Source organism: Ailuropoda melanoleuca, chromosome 4 (assembly GCF_002007445.2).
Source record: "Ailuropoda melanoleuca isolate Jingjing chromosome 4, ASM200744v2, whole genome shotgun sequence".
NCBI lineage: Eukaryota > Metazoa > Chordata > Mammalia > Carnivora > Ursidae > Ailuropoda > Ailuropoda melanoleuca.
Window position 1 is genome coordinate 38,787,472 of NC_048221.1, and position 22,427 is coordinate 38,809,898.

The 22,427-nt window shown below is 44.8% G+C and overlaps 1 protein-coding gene across 1 annotated transcript in view; it reads left to right on the forward strand.

Annotated features, from left to right (window-relative positions):
* GXYLT2 (glucoside xylosyltransferase 2) overlaps nt 1-22,427 on the forward strand; it is a 107,183-nt gene that overhangs the window by 75,631 nt on the left and 9,125 nt on the right. The window contains exons 5-7 of the mRNA XM_034657252.1: nt 9,431-9,682; nt 10,831-10,954; nt 20,360-20,532. Coding sequence (XP_034513143.1) covers nt 9,431-9,682; nt 10,831-10,954; nt 20,360-20,532 — 549 coding nt within the window. The remainder of the gene's footprint in view (nt 1-9,430; nt 9,683-10,830; nt 10,955-20,359; nt 20,533-22,427) is intronic.

Sequence of the window (22,427 nt, forward strand, 5' to 3'; positions counted from 1 at the left end):
AGTGCTCATCACACCAAGTGTACTACTTAATCCCCATCACCTATTTCAGCCACCCCCCCACCCGCCTCCCCTCTGGGAACCATCAGTTTGTTCTCTACAGTTAAGAATCTGTTTCTTGGGGCGCCTGGGTGGCTCAGCTGTTAAGCGTCTGCCTTCGGCTCGGGTCATGATCCCAGGGTCCTGGGATCAAGCCCCGCATTGGGCTCCCAGCTCAGTGGGAAGCCTGCTTCTCCCTCTGCCACTCCCCCTGCTTGTGTTCCCTCTCTCGCTCTCTCTCTCTGTGTCAAAATAAATTAATAAAATCTTAAAAAAAAAATAAAAGAGTCTGTTTCTTGATTTGCTTCTCTGATTTCTTTTCCCCTGTGATCATTTGTTTTGTTTCTTACGTCCCACATATAAGTGAACTCATATGGTATTTGTCTTTCTTTAACTTATTTCGCTTAGCATAGTTCTCTCTAGCTCCAGTCACGTCATTGCAAATGGCAAGATTTCATTCTTTTTTATGGCTGAATAATATTCCATTGTGTATATATTCTACTTCCTCTATCCATTCATCAGTCGATGGACATTTGAGCTGTTTACATAATTTGGCTATTGTAAATAATGCTGCTATGAACATCAGGGTGCATGTTTCCCTTTGGATTAGTATTTTTGTATTTTCCAGTAAATACCTAGTAGTGTAATTTCTGGACTGTAAGGTGAAACTGGACCACTTTCTTACACCATACACAAAAATAAATTCAAAATGGATTAAAGACCTAAGTGAAACCTGAAACCATAAAAACCCTAAAGAAGAACACAGGCAGGAACCTCTGTGACCTCAGACGTAGCAACTTCTTACTAAGTAAGTCTCCTGAGGCAAGGGAAATAAAAGCAAAAATAAACTGTTGGAACTTAATCATATCTGTTGATGTAAGTGGATTTGCAGTAATTTCACAATCCCCCCCCCTTCTTTCATGTCTGGAGATAAAACTGTGGTTATAATAAACAGACAGAAAACCAGTATGGACATGGAAGTCCTTGACAACATTATCAGCCAAGTGACCTAATTGACAGCTATAGAATCTATAGACTACTTCCCCCAACAACTGCAGAATAAACATTCTTTTCTTATGTTCAGGGAACATTCACCAAGACGGACCATATGCTGGACCATAAATTTGAGAGGATTGAAATCATGTAGAGTATGTTCCCTGACTCCAAGGGGATTATATTAGAAATGAATAACAAAAAGAAATCTGGAAAATCCCAAATATTTGGAAATCAAACCACACACTTGTAAATACCCCATGGGTCAAAGATTAAACATCCCTCTAGCTTCTCTATGAGGAATATGTTGGAGGGGAGTAAGGATGGACACAGTGAGACCAGCGAACAGGCCTGTCCAGATTTCAGGGGAGCTGTAATCATGCCTTGGACTCAGGGAAGGCGGTGGAGAGAGAGAGAAAAGGGCAGATTCACATGTGTGTATTTGGAGGAGAAGCTGATGGGACTCTTTATGGTTGGATGTGGGCAATGTGAGTAAGAGAGGAAGCATCTGACCTTGGGCTTTCTCGTTCCATGTCCTTTGACATCTCCCCTTTGCTCTCAGGATCCAGTCCAAATGTGTGGGCATAGCTCCTGTTTGGGCCCTGCCCACTCTGCCAGCCTGATCCCCAGCAGCCTGGATCTCCCACTGGCCGCTCCAGCCCCACCAGGCACCTTGCCATCCCTTCTTGCGCCATGCTCTCTCTCAGGTGTGGACCTTTCCATGTGGTGTTCCATTTATTTTCAGTACTCTTTGCCCTGCTCTTCACGTAATGCTCAGCTTAGATGTTGCTTCTTCCAGGAAGTCTTCCCTGCTTTCACGCAGACTGGTTTAGGCGCCCTGGTGTGTGCTTCTGTCCTACCCCGCCATCCCCCACACCTCACTTTGCTTTGCCTCTTATCTGCCTCTGCCATTAGACCTCCTGGAGACCAGAGAAAATGCCTCATTCTTTCACTACTGCTACGACAGCTGCCTCTACTGCTATAGCCAGGTCCTTGTTCCCCCGGTGTGAGTCCAGGATCCTAGCCCTCGTGAAACAGGATGATAGGAAGACTGTGGCACATCGAGTGCCTGCTGGGTGTTTGCCAGGGGCTTCGATCCGTGTGGTCGTTTCATCAACCCCGCAGCGCCGTGGAGTGGGATGGCCTACGCCACTTTCAGGATGAGTGACTGAGGCTTCAAAGGTGCGAGTCGCTTGCCCAAGACCATACAGTTCGTAGTGGACACGGAATTTGAGCACGGATACAGTGGTTCCCCCCTTATCCGCGTTTCACTTTGCACAGTGTCAGTTCCCCACAGTCAACCGATCCTCCCTCCGATGTCTGGTCAGAAGGTCATTGGTGGCCTGACACCACGTCACAGTGCCCACGTCGCTCACCTCCCTCCGTGTTGTCACCTAGGCATTTTATCATCTCACGTCATCACAAGAAGAAGGGTGAGGACAGTGCAATCAGGTATTTTTGAGAGAGACGGCAGTCACATAATTTTTATTACAGTACATTGTAGTAATTGTTCCATTTTATTATTGTTGTTGTTAATCTCTTACTGTTCCTAATTAATAAATTAAACTCCATCCTAGGCATATATGTATAGGAGAAAACACAGTATGTGTAGGGGGTTCAGTACTTTCCATGGTCTCAGGCATCCGTCCACTGGGGTCTGGGAATATATCCCTCGTGGATTGGGGGGGCTACTGAAATTAGATTTCGAGCCCAGAGCTTTTAACCACAAAGTTGTACTGTCAAAGACCAACAGAGTTGGGGCAAAACACACTTGAAGGGAAGCCCGTGAGCCCTTGATCATCCCGCTGCCTGTGGCAGCCCCCGGCCCTCGCTGAGTACAGAGAGCCAGCAGGTTTCACTGGGGACAGCCACCCGGGGTGAGGCGGTGAAAGGGTCAGGGACAGCAACACCCATTACAGCCAGCAGGATGACGTACAAATAGCTATTATGTGCTGCCTTTCTGCCCCCCCTTTCCTAAGAAAACAAAGGCCTCATTTCTAGTGCTGACTGATTTCCATAAGGGAATTAGAATGGCTAAGTTTATATCCTTTCGGTAAATATTCCTCTTCCCATTATCACATGGCCAAATGATCCTCTTCAAATTAATACCAGCAATAATTGCTGCAGAATTAGCCTCCAGAGACATAGTGCTATGGAAAGAGTGGGTTCCCCCCCCCGCCCCGGTCTTTTGTTTTTTCAGATGAAGAGTAAAGAGCCTTCTGTACTTGCTTTCAGTCAAGGTAGTAAGTAGATTATGATGATATCAGAAGGTTCAAAAACTTCTTCTCTGCTTGACTCTGACTACATAAAAGGATTTTTGTGGTTGACATGTTTTGAAGTGCTGTGGGCATGATGGCAATGGTAACTAATTACACTTGACACTTTACAAGGGAAAACACAGAGGCCTCTTACAGTAACAACACCGTTACTTACGGAGTACTGACTGTGTCCCAACCACTGTACCAAGTACCTTTTGTGTGTTATTACACTGGATCATTAGGATAACCTGGGGAGAAGGGTGGTGGCGGTGGTGGTACTGCTTGCCACTTTTTACAAATGGGCAACTGAGGCCTTGAAAGACTGAGGAACTTGTCCAAAGTCACAGGGCCAGGGGTCCTCCTGCCTGGAATTGAACTCACAAAGGCCAGACTCAAGATTTTAAGGACCCTCACATCTCTGAGATGTACCATTAGGTATGGTGTGTCTGTTTGGAAATATGTGCTACCTTCCGAAACTATATGCGCTTAGTTTAACGAGCTCACACCTGTGTAAGCACCACAGTGGTCAAGAACTAGATGGTTCGACCATTGCCCCAGAAACCCACAATGTATCCCTTCCCAGCAGCACCCAGGGGCTTCTTGACATTTCAGGGAGAGCGGATGCTGAGGAAGGAGGGAGGGAACTAGGCTTCAGTAGTTAGAAATGCCAGTACGTACCCACGGGGGCCAGACAGCTAACTCAGGAATGACACGCATCAGGTGCCGTCTCAGGTAGAGGTGACTCTGTCGTACCTTTCATTCAGGTTCAAATCCTTGGAGTTGCTCTTGACTTTTCTCTTTGTCTCATGTGAAGCCTACAGCCCCTCAGGAAATCCTGTTCAACCTATCTTTAAACTCTATTTAGGATTTGACCATTTCTCACTCTCTAGGTTGTTACCCCCTGAGCCACACCACCATCACAGCTCACCTGAATTACTAAGATGCTGTCCTACCTGGGCTCCCGGTTTCCCCTCTGCACCTTAGTCATCTGTCCTCAGTGTGGCATCCACAGTGACCGTGTCTCTAAGTCAGATCCCGTGTCACCCCTCTGTTAAAGCTCCCCAGTGGCTCCCATCTCACTCTCAGTAAAAACCAAAGTTCTTCCAAGGGCAAGCAAAGCCCTAAGTGCCCCACGCACCCTCTATCCTCCTCCTCCACTCTTCTTCCCTTTGTTGGCCCCTGTCCAGCCACACTGGCCCCCTGCTGGTCTGGAACAGTGCCAGCCAGCGGGCTTTATTCCCATTTGCTCACCTCCTCCTGAGTGACACTTTCTCCATAGCCCTATTTAAAATTGCAAACTCCTCTCTACCTGGGACCCCTGGCCCGTTTCCCTGCTTTATTCTCCACGTGCTTCTAGACTCTGTAATCAATATGCTGATCTTATTTATTATGTGACTCCCTCATGAGATTTTTGTCTTTCTCGGTCTCTGCTGGTCACACGTGGCACCTAGTGGACCTCCATCAATGTTTATTGTGTGAATGAACTGAGGACGTTGGGAGTGGCCGTCCACAAGCACCAGCAGATGTTTCCATCATAGGTTGCAGGCTGTTCTTGCCAGAGCTCAGTTTTGGGGGGTTTTTTTGGCTTTTGTTTTGCTTTGTTTGTTTGTTTGTTTTTTTAAGATTTTATTTATTTATTTGACAGAGAGAGAGAGACAGCCAGCGAGAGAGGGAACACAAGCAGGGGGAGTGGGAGAGGAAGAAGCAGGCTCCCAGCAGAGCGGGGAACCCAATGAGGGGCTCGATCCCAGAACCCGGGGATCACACCCTGAGCCAAAGGCAGACGCTTCACGACTGAGCCACCCAGGTGCCCCTGGCTTTTTTTTTTTTTTTTTAAGGACAGAAATGCAGGTATTTCTGAGAAACCTTCAGTTTTTATAAAATGTTGGCAACTCATTCAATTTTTTAAAAAAGACCACATATTAAAATTTTAAAAAATCCGTGCATTGGCTGAATTTGTCCCACAGGCCATGGGGTGCAGTCTGCAGGGTCAGCTGCACCGGCTTTGCCATCTTCACTGAAGACCAGCAGGTTTCCAAAACGGCAGCCATAAAATGTATTCCCAAGCATTTGTTCCTTGTCCCTTGGTTCTAGTCCAGAAAGCACGTCTCTAGAACCAAAGCAGCAGAAGAGGGATTTGATACGGCTCTGGAGAAGGATGGCATGCAGAGGGCTTCCCACCCACGAGTCCTCGGATCTGGGGTCTGTGTGGGTGCCGTCTGGTGGGGGCCAGCACTGACATTTGAGTGTCCTTAAATGATCGTCGCTGGTCTTCCAGACATGCATCATTTCCTGTTACAGGGCTCAATCCCAGGCAGTCGGCCAGCGCCAGACTCGTAGGAAAATACGAACTGAAAGGAATTGATAGGGTCAGCCCCTCTGAGGTGTGCTGCTTGTAGGCCAAAGCCCGAAAGCATGACCAAACAGGATGCTGGTGAAGATAAGGGGTAAAAGGCCTCCTCTTATGTTGCTGGCCAAAGGCTAAATTGGTCCCTTTCTAGAAAATGCATGGATTCTTTTACAAAAGAATAATATTTTAATGAGTGTATCCTACAGATACACTCATGTGTGTTTGAAATGAATTGAGATGAGGTTTCTTATTGTGACACTGTTTGTCATAACAAAAGCTTGAAAATGACCTATGTGCCCTACAATGTGTAACTAGATAAACTATGGTAGAGCCACACAATGGAATGCTATACAGACATCAAAATTAAGAAATAAAATCTGTATGTGCTGATATGTAAATTCCTCCTACATGATTTTTTTTTTCCTTCAAAGCAGGCTGATAACACTGTGGATGCTGTGTTTCCATGTGTAGTATGAAAGGGGATTGTACGCACATAGCTGTTTATTCCCACGTGTATAATGTATCCCTGGCACAACACAGAGCGGTCCAATATCTTCGGTTACCTCTAAGAATGGGATTTGGTGACAAAATCACAAGGAAGAAAAAATTGCCAACAAATGTACTTTAATATATTTAATACATTTTTTATTAAAATTAAAAAGAAAAGAAAAGGAAATGTCATATTACGTGATTGGAAACCTCCCTAAAGGGGCACCTGCATGGCTCAGCCGGTTAAGCATCTGCCTTCAGCTCAGGTCATGATCTCAGGGTCCTGGGATTGAGCCTGATTTGTTGTTGTCGGACTCCCTGCTCAGTGGAGAGATTGCTTCTCCCTCTGCCCCTCCCCCTGCTCATGCATGTGCCCTCTCTCTCTCTCCCTCTCTCTCTCTTGCTCTCTTTCATAAATAAATAAGTAAAATCTTAAAGAAAAAGAAGCCCCCTAGAAAGATACCCATTGTAGTACTGTTTATAATAATAAAAAAAGGAGCAATCTTGTGTGTTAAATTAAAATTTTATCCTATTTAAGTTTATTCTGATTTTATAAATTTCCAATACAACTTTTCTGCCTTCTTCTCTCTTGAGTAAACATATTGTCTGTACCTTCATGTTGGAATATCTCCATTCTTCAAATCTTTTTAGTAGTTGTTTTTTTTCCAGACCTTCGTCAGAAGAGTCTTTTGTTTTCTTCTTTTTTGTTTTGATGAGGGGTGGTAACACTTTGTCAAAGAAAGTAATGATAGCTTTAATAACACTGATGACTTAGGGCCAAGAAAAAAATTAGGGTAATCAAGTCAGCAAGCTTGATTCTCTTGGGTAGATGTCTACATAACCCTTAATTGATTAAAACATTAATATTGTATGCTTCTCTTCAGGCCTTATTAGATAATCAGCCATACAGAGAAATTTGTAGTATTTCACATAGATTGAGATAGCTTTCTCTTCCTCTCTGATTCTGCACTTCTAAATTAGGTTTTTATTGGAACACCATACATTCTCTTTTCGCTGAAAACACATTCTAGAAAGTGACTTAATCTTGCTATAACCTTATTAGCCAAAATCCAGCAATCATTAGCATTATTTGACATATAAACTTGGACAGAACCCTTTGCTTTGCTTTAGTTTTTCTTCCCAGTAAAATAAATTAGCAGGATGTTGAGTACTTGGGATGGTGTTGGGCATGCAAGAAATCATAATTGTGTTTACATATGATACATAATTTGTATTATAACATGCATTTACTCATACTTCTGTAGAGAGTTTGCCTTTCCTCCATGGTACCCTGTAACTGTGTTTTTAAAAAAAAATTAGACAGGGGCGCCCTGGGTGGCACAGTGGTTAAGCGTCTGCCTTCGGCTCAGGGCGTGATCCCGGCGTTATGGGATCGAGTCCCACATCAGGCTCTTCCACTATGAGCCTGCTTCTTCCTCTCCCACTCCCCCTGCTTGTGTTCCCTCTCTCGCTGGCTGTCTCTATCTCTGTTGAATAAATAAATAAAATCTTTTAAAAAAAAATAGATGCTAATCTGTGACAAATTTTATACCTTTCCCTGGCAAAATAAGAAGAAAAAATAAGAATAAGGTAGAGGATTTTTTTTAAGTGTGTGCGTTCAATTTGAAGAATTCATCCTAATTCTAAAATTATTATCTTCAAGTTGTTAAAATGGATGTCAAGACAATCTTCTCTTATAAAATGGTAGGTGATCATTATTGTTAATTTCATTTTACTGGTTTGTAAGATCTATTCCTCTGGTAGATGAGGAACGAAAGCTAGACCCTGCAGCTGATCGTGGAAGCTCTGAAATCATTCAAGTCTGAAATCTCCATGATACCTGTATCATATAGTGTGCATTTTCATCAATTTTAAATATTGGGGATCCCTATGGAATACCGTCTTAGCTTGCCATAACAAAATACCAGAGATCGTGTGCCTTAAACCACAGAAATTTATTTTCTCACCGTTCTGGAGGCTGGGAGTCTGAGATCAGTGTGGCTTGAGACAGCTGCTTCTCATTGTTTTCTCACATGACAGACAGAGCAAGTTTTTTGGCATCTCTTCTTATAAGGGCACTCATCCCTTTATGAAGGCCCCACTCTCATGACCTAATTGAACCTTAATTACCTCCCACAGACCCCATCTACAAATACCATCACTCTGGGGGTTAGGACTTCAACATATGAATTTTGAAAGGACACAGACGTTCAGCCCATTGCAAGTGTCATTGTGGTGTTAGGATGATGTTAGGCCAGGATCCAGGAAAATTCAAATCCTTCCTTAATTAAGCGACTGCTAAATTTCAGGAATAGTGGCAGAACAAGGCAAATAACACTATCACTAACTAAGGCTTTGAAGTCTCAAACTCTAAGGCAAAACTCTGGTAAGCTAAGCAGTTAGGACAGGAGAACTCATTTGCTTTAGATGGCTGGCTTAAATGAACTGCAACAGAGGTTAAAAATCACAGCCCATGAACCAAGAACGGCTTTTGCATTTCAAACAGTTGAAGAAAAATCAAAAGATTTTGTAGCATCTGAAAATGATGTATCATTTTTAGATGCTACAAAATATAGATTTTAGTGTCCCTAAATAAAGTTTTATTGAAACTCAGCTGTGCCCTTTCTTTTACACGTTGTTGTAACTTTTGTACGACAATGGCAGGCTTGTATTATTGCAAGAGAGCTTTAAAGATTTACTTTCTGACCCTTTAGGGAAAAGTTTGCCATTTCAGATCTACAAACAAGGCTGACCAATGATTTGTTTCACCTGTTCCCAAGGCTAAATCTTAGCTGAAAATGTCATTTCGAAAAGATGCAGTTGTACCCATCAACACTAGAAGAAATGGATCGAGAGACAAGAGTATTTACCCCAAGGCCTGGCATAAGCTTGTGTAGACAGTGTCCACTTCAAGTTGTCTAATGCCAGACCCACCTGTTCCAGGAGAAAACTAAGAGGGGAAGACAGATGACTTCATTGCAGAATGAAAGGAGAAGAGAGGGCCTCAGCCCATGAGCTGATGTTGTCATTCCTTTGAAAGTTTAACACTTACCAAATACAGTCTAGCGTCCTGAAATGGAACCATCTGAATTAAGATTTATTTGCCTTTGAGTCTCTACCCCTCGATTAGTATTTATCCCTGAAGTCAAAGGAGGTGGGAGGAGCGGAAGCTAAGAGTGGTACCCTTTCTAGAATTCAACATTAACCACTGAAATTGGCAGTGCTGTTGACATATTGGGCCACTTCTTTTGTTTCTGATTTGTTTTTGTTTGGTTTTCTCCCTCCTCCCCTCAAACACACAAAGGTGATTTTAAAGGATGTGGATTCGCTTCTCTACGTGGACACCGACGTTCTCTTTCTGAGACCCGTTGATGACATCTGGAAGCTTCTGAGGCAGTTTAATGCCACGCAGCTTGCTGCCATGGCCCCCGAGCATGAAATCCCCAAGATTGGCTGGTACAGTCGCTTTGCTCGGCACCCTTTCTATGGCTCTGCAGGAGTTAATTCAGGAGTCATGCTGATGAATCTAACTCGCATTAGAAGTGCCCAGTTTAAGGTAAGCAAATACTTTCTAGTTCATGGTTTAAAATCGGGATTTTTAGTCATTTCAACAGTGATGTTTCTAGATTGTCAGTGTATCGATTTTGGAAGTAGGTGGCTTGTTGGTAAGGATGGAAGGGGCCAGGGAAGAGGAAAATATTTGGAAAGGTATGAAATATTTGTTCAGGAAAAGTCCAGGTGATTATGGAATTTAAAGCTTCAGCAGAGTAGCTCTTCAGGAATGTTTTGTTGCATTTCTGAATTCTATAACATTTAAACTCTGTGTATACCCAAAGCTTCAAAAACCATGGAAAATTTTTGTGCAATTATCCTAGGGATATATTATATAAGTATACAGAGATATTTGTACAAGGCTGCTCATGGCCTCATCTTTTATCCTAGTAAAGAACTGGAAAGAACCTAAATGAACATCGGTAGAGAACTAGAAAAATTTTTAAAAAACACACACAAAAAACAAAAAACTCATCCTCCTATTAAGAATTAGATCAAACTGTGAATAAGATAAATAAGATCTCTAAAAAATATTAAGGGAAAAAGTGAAAATGCAACAAAGCATGGTACCGTGGAGTATGATCTCTTTTATGGCTTAGAAATTTCCAGAAGAATACCTAGGAGAATACCTGATTGTTAACTGTGGGTATTTCTGGGGAAAGTGGGGGTGGAGATGGTAGGAGGATGGAGGAAGAATATTTTTACTTTTTAATTTTATCTTTGTGTGCTGTTTGAATATTTAGTCTATGATTGTGTTGCAAATAAAAGCAAATTATGTTAAGACAAGGAAAAGGTGTTTTTCCTTAGATAGATACCTTAAATCTGCTATCTGTATTTTGTTCCCTCACTTCCAAGGCAAGAATTAAGCATAATAAAAAGAGGTTCAATTTGGGCACAGTTTTCTGAGTAGAAACGGTAGCCCCAACTACTGGTTCCTGGTCCATCTCGTATCCATGTGTTATGGATCCAGCAAAACGCGATAGTTTCCAGCTCCAGTTTTGCTTTGTCCTATGGTCTTGAGGCCAGCAGGACCCCTCCCCTGTTTGCTTCATTCCTGGGGGGGTCGGGGGAACCAGTTCCTCTCCATCGTTTCTCAGTGGACAGGACGTATTTGCTTTGCCTCAGCCACTCTGATGGTTTTCTCTTTTCCAGAACAGCATGATTCCAACAGGCTTGGCTTGGGAGGACATGTTGTACCCTCTGTACCAGAAGTACAAGAATGCCATCACGTGGGGAGACCAGGATTTATTAAATATTATTTTTTATTTCAATCCAGGTAGGCTCTCTTGCAAGAATGCCATTTGTGTAGGAGTCCGCCCACCGTGCCACCCAGAGCACATTCCAGCCGGGTCTGTGATTGACTGAGCCTGAATGATGCCCGGGTTCCCTATGAAGTGGGCCCTTTCATTCACACACACCACCACCCACGCCTCCCGCCCCAGGCTTGTCCCCGGGGCGGCCCTCACGCTGCTGACACAAAAGGCCAAATGTTGAACCCTCCAACACTGGACACCATTTTTGGAGCATATCTTTTAGAGTCTTGCCACACCATTCTTCTAAGAAGTGTTGTCAGAATTAATGGCAGGGGGCAGAACTGAATGCCAACATTATGAGCCAGACAGGAGGCCCTGCATGGCTAAACAATTGCTAGATTGAAGGGAACTGATGCTTGGGATCCCTACAGTTAAGTGACTTGTTTGGGGTTAAATGACCCTAGAATAAGGACTAAGACTCCCCAGTTCCTTTTTCTTTTCATGTGCGGCAAAAAAAAAAAAAAAAAAAATCCTTATATTATTGTATCAGTGATTTGGTGGAGTGGAGGGAGGGAGGGAGATGAAAGTCTCTGATCTGTGTTTTTGGTTGTTGACACCTAAAACTAATAAAATTTCCTCTTTTCTTTCTTCTTTGCTAAAAACTTATTTAATGTTGCTAAAATCAAAACCATGTTTTCTGCTCAAGAGAGATCTTTGCGGGGGGGAGGGGGGCGGGGAGCACTTGTTACCCAGACCTATTCAGTTTATTTCTTTGTCTTTACAAAATCCTAAAATAGAGACTCCTGTCTATAAAAACTCTGCCTGTCGTAACCTGTCACCCTAGAAGCACCTACTATGTACTTCAATTTTTTTTTAAACAAAACTCTCAAATAAAACCTAATCTCATCTATCTTTGGATCTAGAAGGAGCAAATCCTGGAAAAGAAAAAAAAAAAGCAGATTGAAAGAGAGTTTCTGGGGAAAATTCCCAGTGTGAAATCATTAGAGGAAGGGAAAGTCTTGGCTGTTTGCCGGTGGCATGTTTTAATCCATTTCCCTCTGCAGCAACAAGGACTTTAAGGTCTATACCCCTCCTTTTTCTTCCTAAGCAAATTGCATCTTTTTTCTAGGTGTAGTTGGATTGGTTAGGACTCTTGGCTGTGTATAAAAGACCCCGGAGTTAGTTCAAGCACAAGGGATACTTTTTTATTACCAAACTTGTGTCTGCTAGAAACTGAGGCAGGAAGGCCAGCAGGCTCAGCCCAGGACCTGAAGCAGGATAGGGAAAATGATGAGGAGGCCACAGTGGCCTTCCTTTCTTCCACTGACATTGTTTATTCCTCTCTTTGTGGACCTCCTCCTCTGCTCCTCAGGCCTCAAAGCAAAGTATCCACATTTCATACTCCAGGTGCAGCCATATGCAAAGATTAACTCCAGCCTCATTCAGAATTCCCAGGGGGAGAAGCCAGATGGTTCCAGCATGGGTCAGCTAGGCCAGGAGCATGCAGCTAAGAAATAATGGCTGACATTTATTATTTACTCAGTGCCAGGTGCTGGTCTAAGCATTATCTTCTTTAATCCTCACAACCACCCTGAGAGTGTAATTCCCATTTTACAGACAAAGATACCAAGGGAAAGAGAGTTCGGTCATTTGCAGCGCTGCTAATGAGTGACAGAGCAGGGGTGCATACCCAGGCTTGACTTCCGCCCTCTGGGTTTGCGGGAGAGGGGAAGTTCTAAGACAGGGGCAATCCTAGAGAACTGCGGGGACATTCCAAAATGTATCTCTGCACTGAATTATTTGTCCTTTACATATTGTATTTTCCTCTCTCTTATGTGGCTAAAACTATCTTTTAGAAGCCCATCTGGACATATTCCCAAACAGGAATTCTAAAGATTCCCACAGTTTCCTCCCCAGAAATCCTCTTAGCCTGTTTCAGATTATTTGAGGACGTGATCAGTGAGTAAATAACACTTGAAAGCAGTTGTAAGCAGCTTTGCAATTAGACAGGAGCCCTTGTCTTTAATTGGAGCTGAAAACCAGCTGAGTTTGATGGCTTCTGTATTCCCCATCTTAAATCCATTGCGTACTCGAATATTATCAAATAGTTTGAAGTTGTTCTAAACCCTGGTTCTGAACAGTACCAATAACCAAGTTTTCTGGCTTCTGATCGGTGAGTTCTTAGGTAACGCCTTGATTGTTCTTAGTGTGACCTGCATTCGATCGTCCTTTTTCATACTTTATTAGACATGAGATCTTTGAACTGAAACCCATTGATATCCTTCACATGATAAGCTCTTTCTTTGTTTATATTGTGATCACTTTCTATTCACCAGAGAACTATTTAGAAAAAAGATTGGTCACCTTTATCCCTAGAAAGGAGAGAGGGAGACGAAAGAGAGGAGATTGGCCCAGACACGGGAGGTAAAGATGCTCGTTGTTATAGAACTTTGGGTTGCCATGGATGAAGAAGCAATGCACAAGGGGCGCCTGGGTGGCCCAGTCGGTAAAGTGTCTGCCTTGGGCTCAGGTCATGATCCCAGGGTCCTGGGATCGAGTTCCACATTAGGCTCCTTGCTCAGCAAGAAGCCTCCTTCTCCCTCTGCCTGCTGCTCCCCTCCTGCTTGTTCTCTCTCTCTTTGACAAATAAGTGGAAAAAAAAAAAAGCAATGGACAAAAAACCTGAGCACATGTCTGAAATGGTATTATTATTATAGCCTCCTGTAGCCCATAACACTGCTTTTTAAAAATGTGTTTAAAAGTCATTAGTTTAAAAATATTTTGAAACTCTTGCCATAATTAGTAAATTTCTGTGGGTGTGTCATGGCAGTGCTGGGTACTAGACGGGAGGAGAGAGCTGGAGCTTAGGAGGGACGTGCAGGTCGCTCAGCCCACAGGACATTTCCTGGCAGGTGAGCCAAGGTAGCTCCTCCAAGGGGGGGACATGGAGCTCACAACTCTACATGTAAATTCGAGTCGAGAGCAGAGCTCTGTAGAAAGGGTGGATGTGACCGGAGCCAGAAGAGCACCATACACAGAAAGATGGGTTTGAGGAATACGTTTAGGTTGCAGGGGGCGGCCCTGGGAACACATGGGTCACATCGTGCTAGGCCTCTTGGGAGTTAGTTCTGGGGACCTGCCAAGGACCAAAGCTGATTTCTTCATTTCTCAGAGGACCCATGGCCTCGGCCATCCTCGCTTCTCTCCACACCTACCTGATTCTGTTCTGTTTCTCAGCATTCTGTTTCATGTGGCCCAACCCTGAGCCCACGCAACCTATAAGCCCACAGCCAATGACGACTCATGGTTGCTACCAGCCCCCTTTGTGTCCTAATTCACATTCCTGAAGAGAAAGAGAAAGAGAGAGAGTTGCCTGGCCCAGCCTATGAAATGGTTCCAAGCCCAGCTAAAAATTACTTCTCTTTGGATAGGGGAGACCACCCATGATCTGGTCATTGGGAGCCAGAAGAGCAAGCCCGCGTGGCATTTTCCCCTCTCAGACATGGACACCTAGGTCTCGCCCTTCTTCAGGAACAATTTCCTTAAAGGTGGGTGGTGGGCAGGGAAGGAAAGGAAACCAGCCAAGTATAGATAATGAGGCAGGGGGTCCAGCCAGAGAGCAACAGTAGGCTTCTGCCCACAGGGAGAGGGAAGCGTGGAATGGCAACATACTACACACGGGTTGGCATGGACTGGACAAAGGGTGTGATACCGGGGAGTTGGGAGGGCTTTGATGGGGCCACAGGGAGCAGAACACATGGTCACCTCTTCGCTGGCCCCATGCGGGCCTCGTTCTCATCTCGCCAGAGTCCCTAGAGCCTTGCACTTCGAGCATGCAGCCACGCTGGCTCCTCACCCCACTGATATTCCCGGCGTTGGCAGCGGCGTGTGCTGTGGGGCTGACAGGCCTGGATCTCTGGGGTTAGGATTGTTCTGGGAAACTGGTAACATCTTCTTGTTTGGGAGTCTAGGAGTTTCATGAGCTCTGATAGGAAGCCAAGAATGACGATTCTGACTTTCACGTGCAAGCCTTCGTGCCTGGAGCCGAGTTGGTCTTCAGAAGTGTTGGCAGGTTGAATGAATGGATTTGAGAACCTGGAGTGACAGAGGGAAATGAGTGGAAGAGGAAGTCCACAGCAAGGAAAGTGAGGAGTGGAAGGAGAGGGAGAAAGCAAGAGAAAGCAGGACACATGGGCCGGAGGAAGGTAGTAGTTTCCACGTACTCGATCATTCAGCAGATGCTGTTTGAGCACCTACTATGTGTCAGCCATGGCGGTGGGCGCTGGGGCCAGTGCAGCAGACAGAATGGACACGTGCCTATTTTCATGAAACCTACCTTTTATTGGAAGAGGTAGACTTCCAAAGAACAGCAACTAGGTGTTACAAATCACAGGTTGTAATAAATGCTATAAAAGGAATAAATGGGGGTGCCTGGGTAGCTTGGTTGGTTAAGCATCTGCCTTTGGCTCAGGCCATGATCTCAGGTCCTGGGATCGAGCCCCGAGTTGGGCTCCCTGCTCAGCGGGGAGTGTCCTTCTCCCTCTCCTTCTGCCCTTCCCGTGCCCGCCCCTGCTCATGCTCACTTTCCTGCATGTGCTGTCTGTCTGTCTGTCTCTCTCTCTCTCAGATAAATAAATAAAATCTTTTTTAAAGAAAGGAATAAATGGGGCACTGAGAGAGAGACTATCAAGGCTGGAGGGAGAGGATTGCTTCGTTAGATTGTATGATCAGGGTAGTCTTCCTGGAAGAATTCATTGCCCTCTTCTGGAACAAGGTGCATTCTGGAAGAAGGAAGAGCAGGATGCTGGGAAAGCTCAGTTGCAGAATGACACATTAGAGAAACAAGCCTAACAAACAAAAATTAATGATGCATCTGAACGCCTCCATTCTGTAGCAAGTGAGTGGCAAGCCGGCTTCACCAGGAAGTGAAAATGAGCAGGCATGAGCTGTTCCATCGTCTTAGGGAACCCAAGAGTATGAAATAATCAGAAACGTAAGGAGCAATCAATTCACATATTACTTTGCAAATAGTTAGGAGGCTCTGGAAATAAATGTAGACTCCTGAAGCGATCACTAAGGGATTTCAGAGCCATAGATAATCAGTTAATGAGCTTCTTTATCTGTGTAAAATGGAGAGGAAAATAGCAAAGACTCGGGGTTTGAAGAGGGGTTAGCTTGAAAAAATATTTTAAAACAAATTGCAGTGGTTTGAGGCTTTGGGGATTTGGAATTTTAAAACCATTCACTCTGTTATTTCCTGAGCAGTGGAAAGTAACCTGACCATTTCCCCATGCTATCATTTTTAACCATCAGATTTTGACAGCCCTGATAATCTTGCCTACAATAGATCCATTTCAGAATGGTTGCTGACCATGTGCCAAATAGCCACCAGGAGTCCACGCTGCATGTCCATCAGCTGATCTCCATAGATGTTCCCTCTTTAGTCCACCCCATGATGCTAGTTTGACCCCTCTCCTCCCCCCTCCATTAACCAAATGGAGATATCAGAGTGTAACCCATGCAAAATGTATCCGTGAATAAAAAGACACAACTATTACTTTTAACTGCCCACTCTTGCTTTCCCTTTCTTTGGGTAACAGGACCCCAGTTTCCTCAGGGGAATTACTCTTCCCTCTCTCTCTCTTTCTCTCTCTCTGCTTTTGCATGCAGTCCTAGAGCCCCGTCTGCTCCTGACTCCCACTCACCCAGTCAAAGCATGTCCTCGGAACCTCAGTCTGGGGATCCAGGAGCAGAAAGTAGCCAAGGCCGGGGTGTTGGCGGTGTTGGCGGTGTTGGCGATGTTGGCAGCGGTGCTGAAAAGCTGACTTTAATTAGTGCCCACCTGTCAGAGTCCAGGAGCTGCCCCACCTCCTGACCTGGTTCAGCTTTACCTCCGACTTTATGGGCTTCTCCCTCTCTTTCCAAAGGGAAAATTCTTTTCCTTCTTTTTTTTTTTTCCCTTCAAGCTGGAATCGAAGTTAGTTACTTGCAATTCAATGTAGATATATATTTCTTGAATATTTTGGGGCAAAGCAGTCTATTTATATGACAACTTTGCTACCGTTATCTTTCCCCTTTGAAGAGACTGAATTTATCCCAGCAAAATTAAATAGCTTATCTTTCGTAAAGCACGCTCTGATTTCCAAACTCTTCACCGTGATCAGGCCATTTTCTCCTCCTTGAATCCTCTTCCAGGCCTCCATTTTTGGCTGTCAAAATCCCATCCTTTGTCTGTAAGTCTGAGTTTAAATGAAACTTTACTGAAATATCCTCCTTTCTATGAACCCTGATAAAAACATGTTCATTTTGACTATACTACATACTGTCCCCCTTACAAGAGTATAAATTCCCCAAGGGCAGGAGCAGGGCCTTATCATCCAGCCACACCAATGTCTTGCATTGTGTGAATGAATTCTTCTTTCAATTACATGCTCAATGTATTTTGCGTTTCCTCCTCTGAAGAATTCTGAAGGGGATTGTAAAGATGTGAATTGAATTCTATCTGGAATCCAGTTTCATATTTGAGATTCAACAGCTGGGTTTTAGCTGGTCTTTAGAAAATCGATAAACCCCTAAACTTAGGAGCAAATGTTCTTAGATATGCCCGGTTGTACCTTTCCAATGATAAGATCTAAGGCTTTCATTAGACTCTGAGAGAGATCTGTGATCCATAAAAGGTTAAGAATGACTGGCCACCTGCATATCTAGAAACAATTGGGGTAAAACATTTATTACCAAGGTACTGTGTGTCAAGAACTATGCTAGGCTCATTCCCTTTATTTTGTTTTATTCTTCCAGGGACCTAATGCAATAGTTCTTACAACAGTAACAATGGTCGTAGTAATTATTACAGCTTACAATTATTGTCTGCTTTCCATGTGTCATGTATGGCTCCAAATACTTGTATATATAAGTTCACCTAGCACTCCCCAGAATCCTACTGGACAAGATATTTACAGTCCTCCCCCATTTATAGATGATGAAACTCAGGCTCAGAAAAATTGTGTAATTTGGCTGAGTTCATGCAAGTAGTAGGAGTCCTGTCTTTCAAAGCCAGTGGGTTAACTCCAGAGTTTGCTCCCTTAGCCAATTCACTATTAGCATGATAAAGCTGGAGTTCGACCCCAGATAATTTAGCTTCTTTTTACTGCTTCTAAATTGAGGTCCAGATAACTCATCAAGGTTATAGAGCTAGGAGGTGGTGGAAGCCAATTTAAACATGTATTTGTCTGATTTCAAAGACTTTCTATTTCATCTTCTGCCTTAGTGTCCTTGCTGGGCATGGTCCTCTAAGGATGCTGCAAAGAAAAGGAAGGTTTCCTTTGCAGTGGGGTCCTACAGTACCTGGGAAGAGGCATCTCAAATGCCACAAAGGCAGGAACCAGACTTTCCTTTGTCCACTGTGTACATAGCAGGCACTCGATAAAATTTGTTGATTCAATCAACGTATTTACAAAAACAGAGATGGACTCTAGGGCAGTTCACTCAGCAGGGAACATTAGCAGGTGCTTAAGCAGGGATTCAATTGCAAATACCCAGGCAGGTATCATAAATGAGCAATGTGATTCACGGGGTTACAAAAGGCCACAATTGGTCTGAGGTTAGACACAGTTTAAAGGCACACAAGCACTTTTAGATATTTTCACTTGTAGAATCCTCACCCCCACCCCCTGCACTAGACTGCAGGAAAGTCACACAACTCCAAGAGGAGTTTAAATCTAGATAATGTGACTTCAGGACGAGCACTGCTCTCTCGCAGCTGTGGATTATATATGTGGAAGTGTGGAAGTGAATGCAGGTTAGAGCAACATCGCGGTGGAAAGGGGATCTCCCGAGAAAAGGAAAATCTCGCAGGGTGTGGTGAATGATTAGGCATTGGAGGGTGCCTGGGTGTCACCATGGCCCATAAAGACTGAGTGGCAGAATTATTATACACAGTCCACCAGAGGGGATGTGTGCTGATCTCTTCATTGTTTGCTTTCATTTTCAAAGCTCTCTGTAAGTAGTCTCTAAACAGTGGTCTTTTCCATGAGCGGGGATAGCCGTCAGCCCAACCCACGAGCACATCTCTATGTTGCTTTTCTGACAATGGTAATTGATTTGCTCCAATGCTTCTGTGTTCTCACAGGGAGCCGTTCTCACAAACAGTGACACACTTGCAGAGAGCTTTGATCCCTATGGCTCTTGCCGCAGCCCTTAAAGTCATCAAGCTGAGGAACCAGGAAGCTCAGGGGTCATGAATTTGTTGCTAATTTATAATCCCAGTCGTCCAACAGGATTAGAGCCAAGTTTCTTCACCTTGGCACTACTCCTTTTGTGGGGGTTGTCCTGTTCATTGTGGAGTGTTTCGAGTATCTCTGGTCTCCACTCACTAGAGACCAGTAGTGGCCTCCTCCATGCATGACCACCAATATCTCCCCCCAGACATCGCTGAATGGCCCCAGGGGAGGCCCTGGCAAAGAACCACCAGATTAGAGATACACATACAAGTACACAAGTGTGCAATGCTCACCCACAACGTGAATAGTCACCTTGACACAGGGACTTTTTATTTCTTTGCTCTTTGGCAGGGGGACAGGGCGGTTCTCCCCTTTACTGTTGTAGTGTTTTTTGTTTTTTCCTTCATTTTGATTTTGTGGGATGGTTAGTTTTTAATCCAAAGAAGAACCTTTGCTTCAATCTTGATTCCAATTTTCCAAGTCTGTCTGTTTCATAAAACCTTCCCAAAGAGTGAATTATAAGTGCTAACACTGTTGACCACCACTGTGTGCTTGGCGTTCGGCTGAGCATATTACCTGTGGGGTTTTTTTGTTTTTTTTTTTAAAAGATTTTATTTATTTATTCGACAGAGATAGAGACAGCCAGTGAGAGAGGGAACACAAGCAGGGGGAGTGGGAGAGGAAGAAGCAGGCTCATAGTGGAGGAGCCTGATGTGGGGCTCGATCCCATAACGCCGGGATCACGCCCTGAGCCGAAGGCAGACGCTTAACCGCTGTGCCACACAGGTGCCCCTACCTGTGTTTTTAAAATCTAATCAGCGTGATTAGAGGGAGTTCCTGTCCTACCCATATTACAGACGAGAAGCACAGGGAGGCCCAATCGCTGGACTTAGGCTGCAGTGTTTGTGAGTGAGAGAGTGAGGGTTTGGACCCAGGCTGTCTGCTTACCTTGTTGGCCTCCTTGTCCCTGATGCATTGCCCTCCTGTTTTGGGGTGAAACCTACACCATCACTAGTATGTGCCCCCTTCAATTCCTGATCTCAAAATGTGGACAAAATATGGTGAAGTTTGGTTCGTGAGTCCCAGTCACGCTCACCAGACCTGAAATCGCGGGTGGTGTGCAGGTTATGGAAACACGGGTTTAACCACCAGGCGCGCAGAGGAGAGCGGGCACTGACTGCGGATGCGTCTTTTTCTTGCCACCACCAGAGTGTCTCTATGTGTTCCCCTGCCAGTGGAACTACCGCCCCGACCACTGCATGTACGGAAGCAACTGCAAAGCCGCTGAGCGGGAAGGCGTGTCTGTGCTGCACGGGAACCGCGGCGTCTACCATGACGATAAGCAGCCCACTTTCAAAGCGCTCTATGAAGCAATACGGGATGTAAGTGTGCCCCCCCTGCCCCCCTTGCAGCAGGCGCATGCGTACTCGACATGAGGCAGGACAGGCGCTTTGACCCCAGCACCTTGCAAGGCCAAAGACTTGCCCAGAAGGATTGAGTTCTGCCCCTTTCCCCAGTCTCAGGCACCGCTTTGCTGTATCCACTTGCTCCCTCATATTATAGCCACTGTTAATCTTTACAAGTGAGTCACTCATTTGGGGGGGGGTGTCTGTAAGTAAGTTCACTTTAGGAGGAAATGAAAGACCCAGAAGGAAACCCTCTGCCCTTTGCCATAACAGAGGGGAATGTGTTAGGGTAAAGATCACATAGTAAGAAGAAAATGGTAGTATTCCGCTCAAGCTGACTGTGTTGCCTCGTTGCCAGCATCCTGTTGAGCAATCCGGTGTGGAGGTGGTCAATTAGGACAAGGGATCAAACTGAAAGTAAAAAGCAAGTCTTCATTTACATACTGCAGTGGTGCAAGCAAGAGGCACGAGGAGGCACCAGCTCCCCTGTGTTGCATCCGTACCCTGTGAAGGGTACTGGTCAAGAGAATGCAGCCCGCAGGCAGAGATCATCCCAAGGCTCCTGCACCCTTGTGGACCTCTAGGCCAGGGGAGAGGGAAGGAGAAGGGAAGGAGGGAGGAGTGGAAAGATACCCCTCCTTCCCCAGGAGGCCTCCAGATGGAGGTGTCTGTGTAGGGATGCAGATAGGAATTTGAGTGTGGCTGGCCCAAGGCAGAGGCCTGAGCTCTTGGCAACGACTCCTTCAGGTAAACTTACCTGTGCACCGAGTCTGGAGTCAGGAGGGCAGCTCCCCATCCCTCCAGAGGCCTGCCAGCAGCCTTGTCAGTCACTGCCTGTGGTTGAGTCTGAGAGACCACACATAGGATTCTGGCCTGGAGCTGGACTTCTCACAGCCTTAGGTCCCCGCCCACAGCCTTGGAGAAATTGATTAGCAAGTGTTGAGCCATTGCAGATGCCTGGGAACTATCTTCTTGCAGTAAATGGGAAGGTTGAAAGAACCTTATTTCGGGGCTCACTACCTAAAATGCCAGATATTGCCCGCCCTTGCCTTTCATTCCACACTTGGGGAAACGCCCGCCGCATTCCACGTTGCTTTTTACCTTGAGATCACCAGGGGGAAGCCAGCAACAGAGATTCAGGGAGTGTCCCTTTTGAAGTGGTAATTCCAAGACCTAGAGTAGGGGTCAGCAAACTTGTGCCAGATCTGCCTTGCTGCCTGTGTTTGTAAGACGTGTGGGCTGGGAACGGTTTTGTAAATCGTTGGGAAAAAAGAGAATATTTCATGACATGAGAAAATGATATGCAATTCAAATTTCACCGTTCATAAATAAAGTCAGATCAGGACTCAGGGACACCCATTCATTTCTGTGTTTGTCTGCGGCTGCTTCAAGCCACAACGGCAGCAATGACTATAACAAACTGTGTGGCCCACAAAGTCTAAGATCTTTGCTGTCTAGCCCTTTACAGAAAAAATTTGCTGACCCCAGACATAAAGTATGTAAACTTTGTCAGAGGTATTTTTCTTAAGAATCCATGAACCCTCATGGTTTCACGAATGGGCTTTGGCGCAAGCGAATCCCGAGACACAGGAACACATTTTTGTGTGTGTGAAAAATGTGCATCTTGCTAAGGAGAGTCCTTGGAATTCCCAGAACTTTCTCTGCAGGGAATGAGTTTAGCCTGCCTATAAGCTAACACCGCTTTCTTCTCCTGCAGTTCGTTTTCAAAGACCAGGTGATTTAATTACACAGAAAATTTGTTCTGTACTTAGTGATATCATCACTTGAGATATTCAAACAGTGACTCCGGGGCAGAGCCATTCAGGAGTACAAACAGAAGTTAAATGAGTTTGCCACAGTCCATCAGAGGC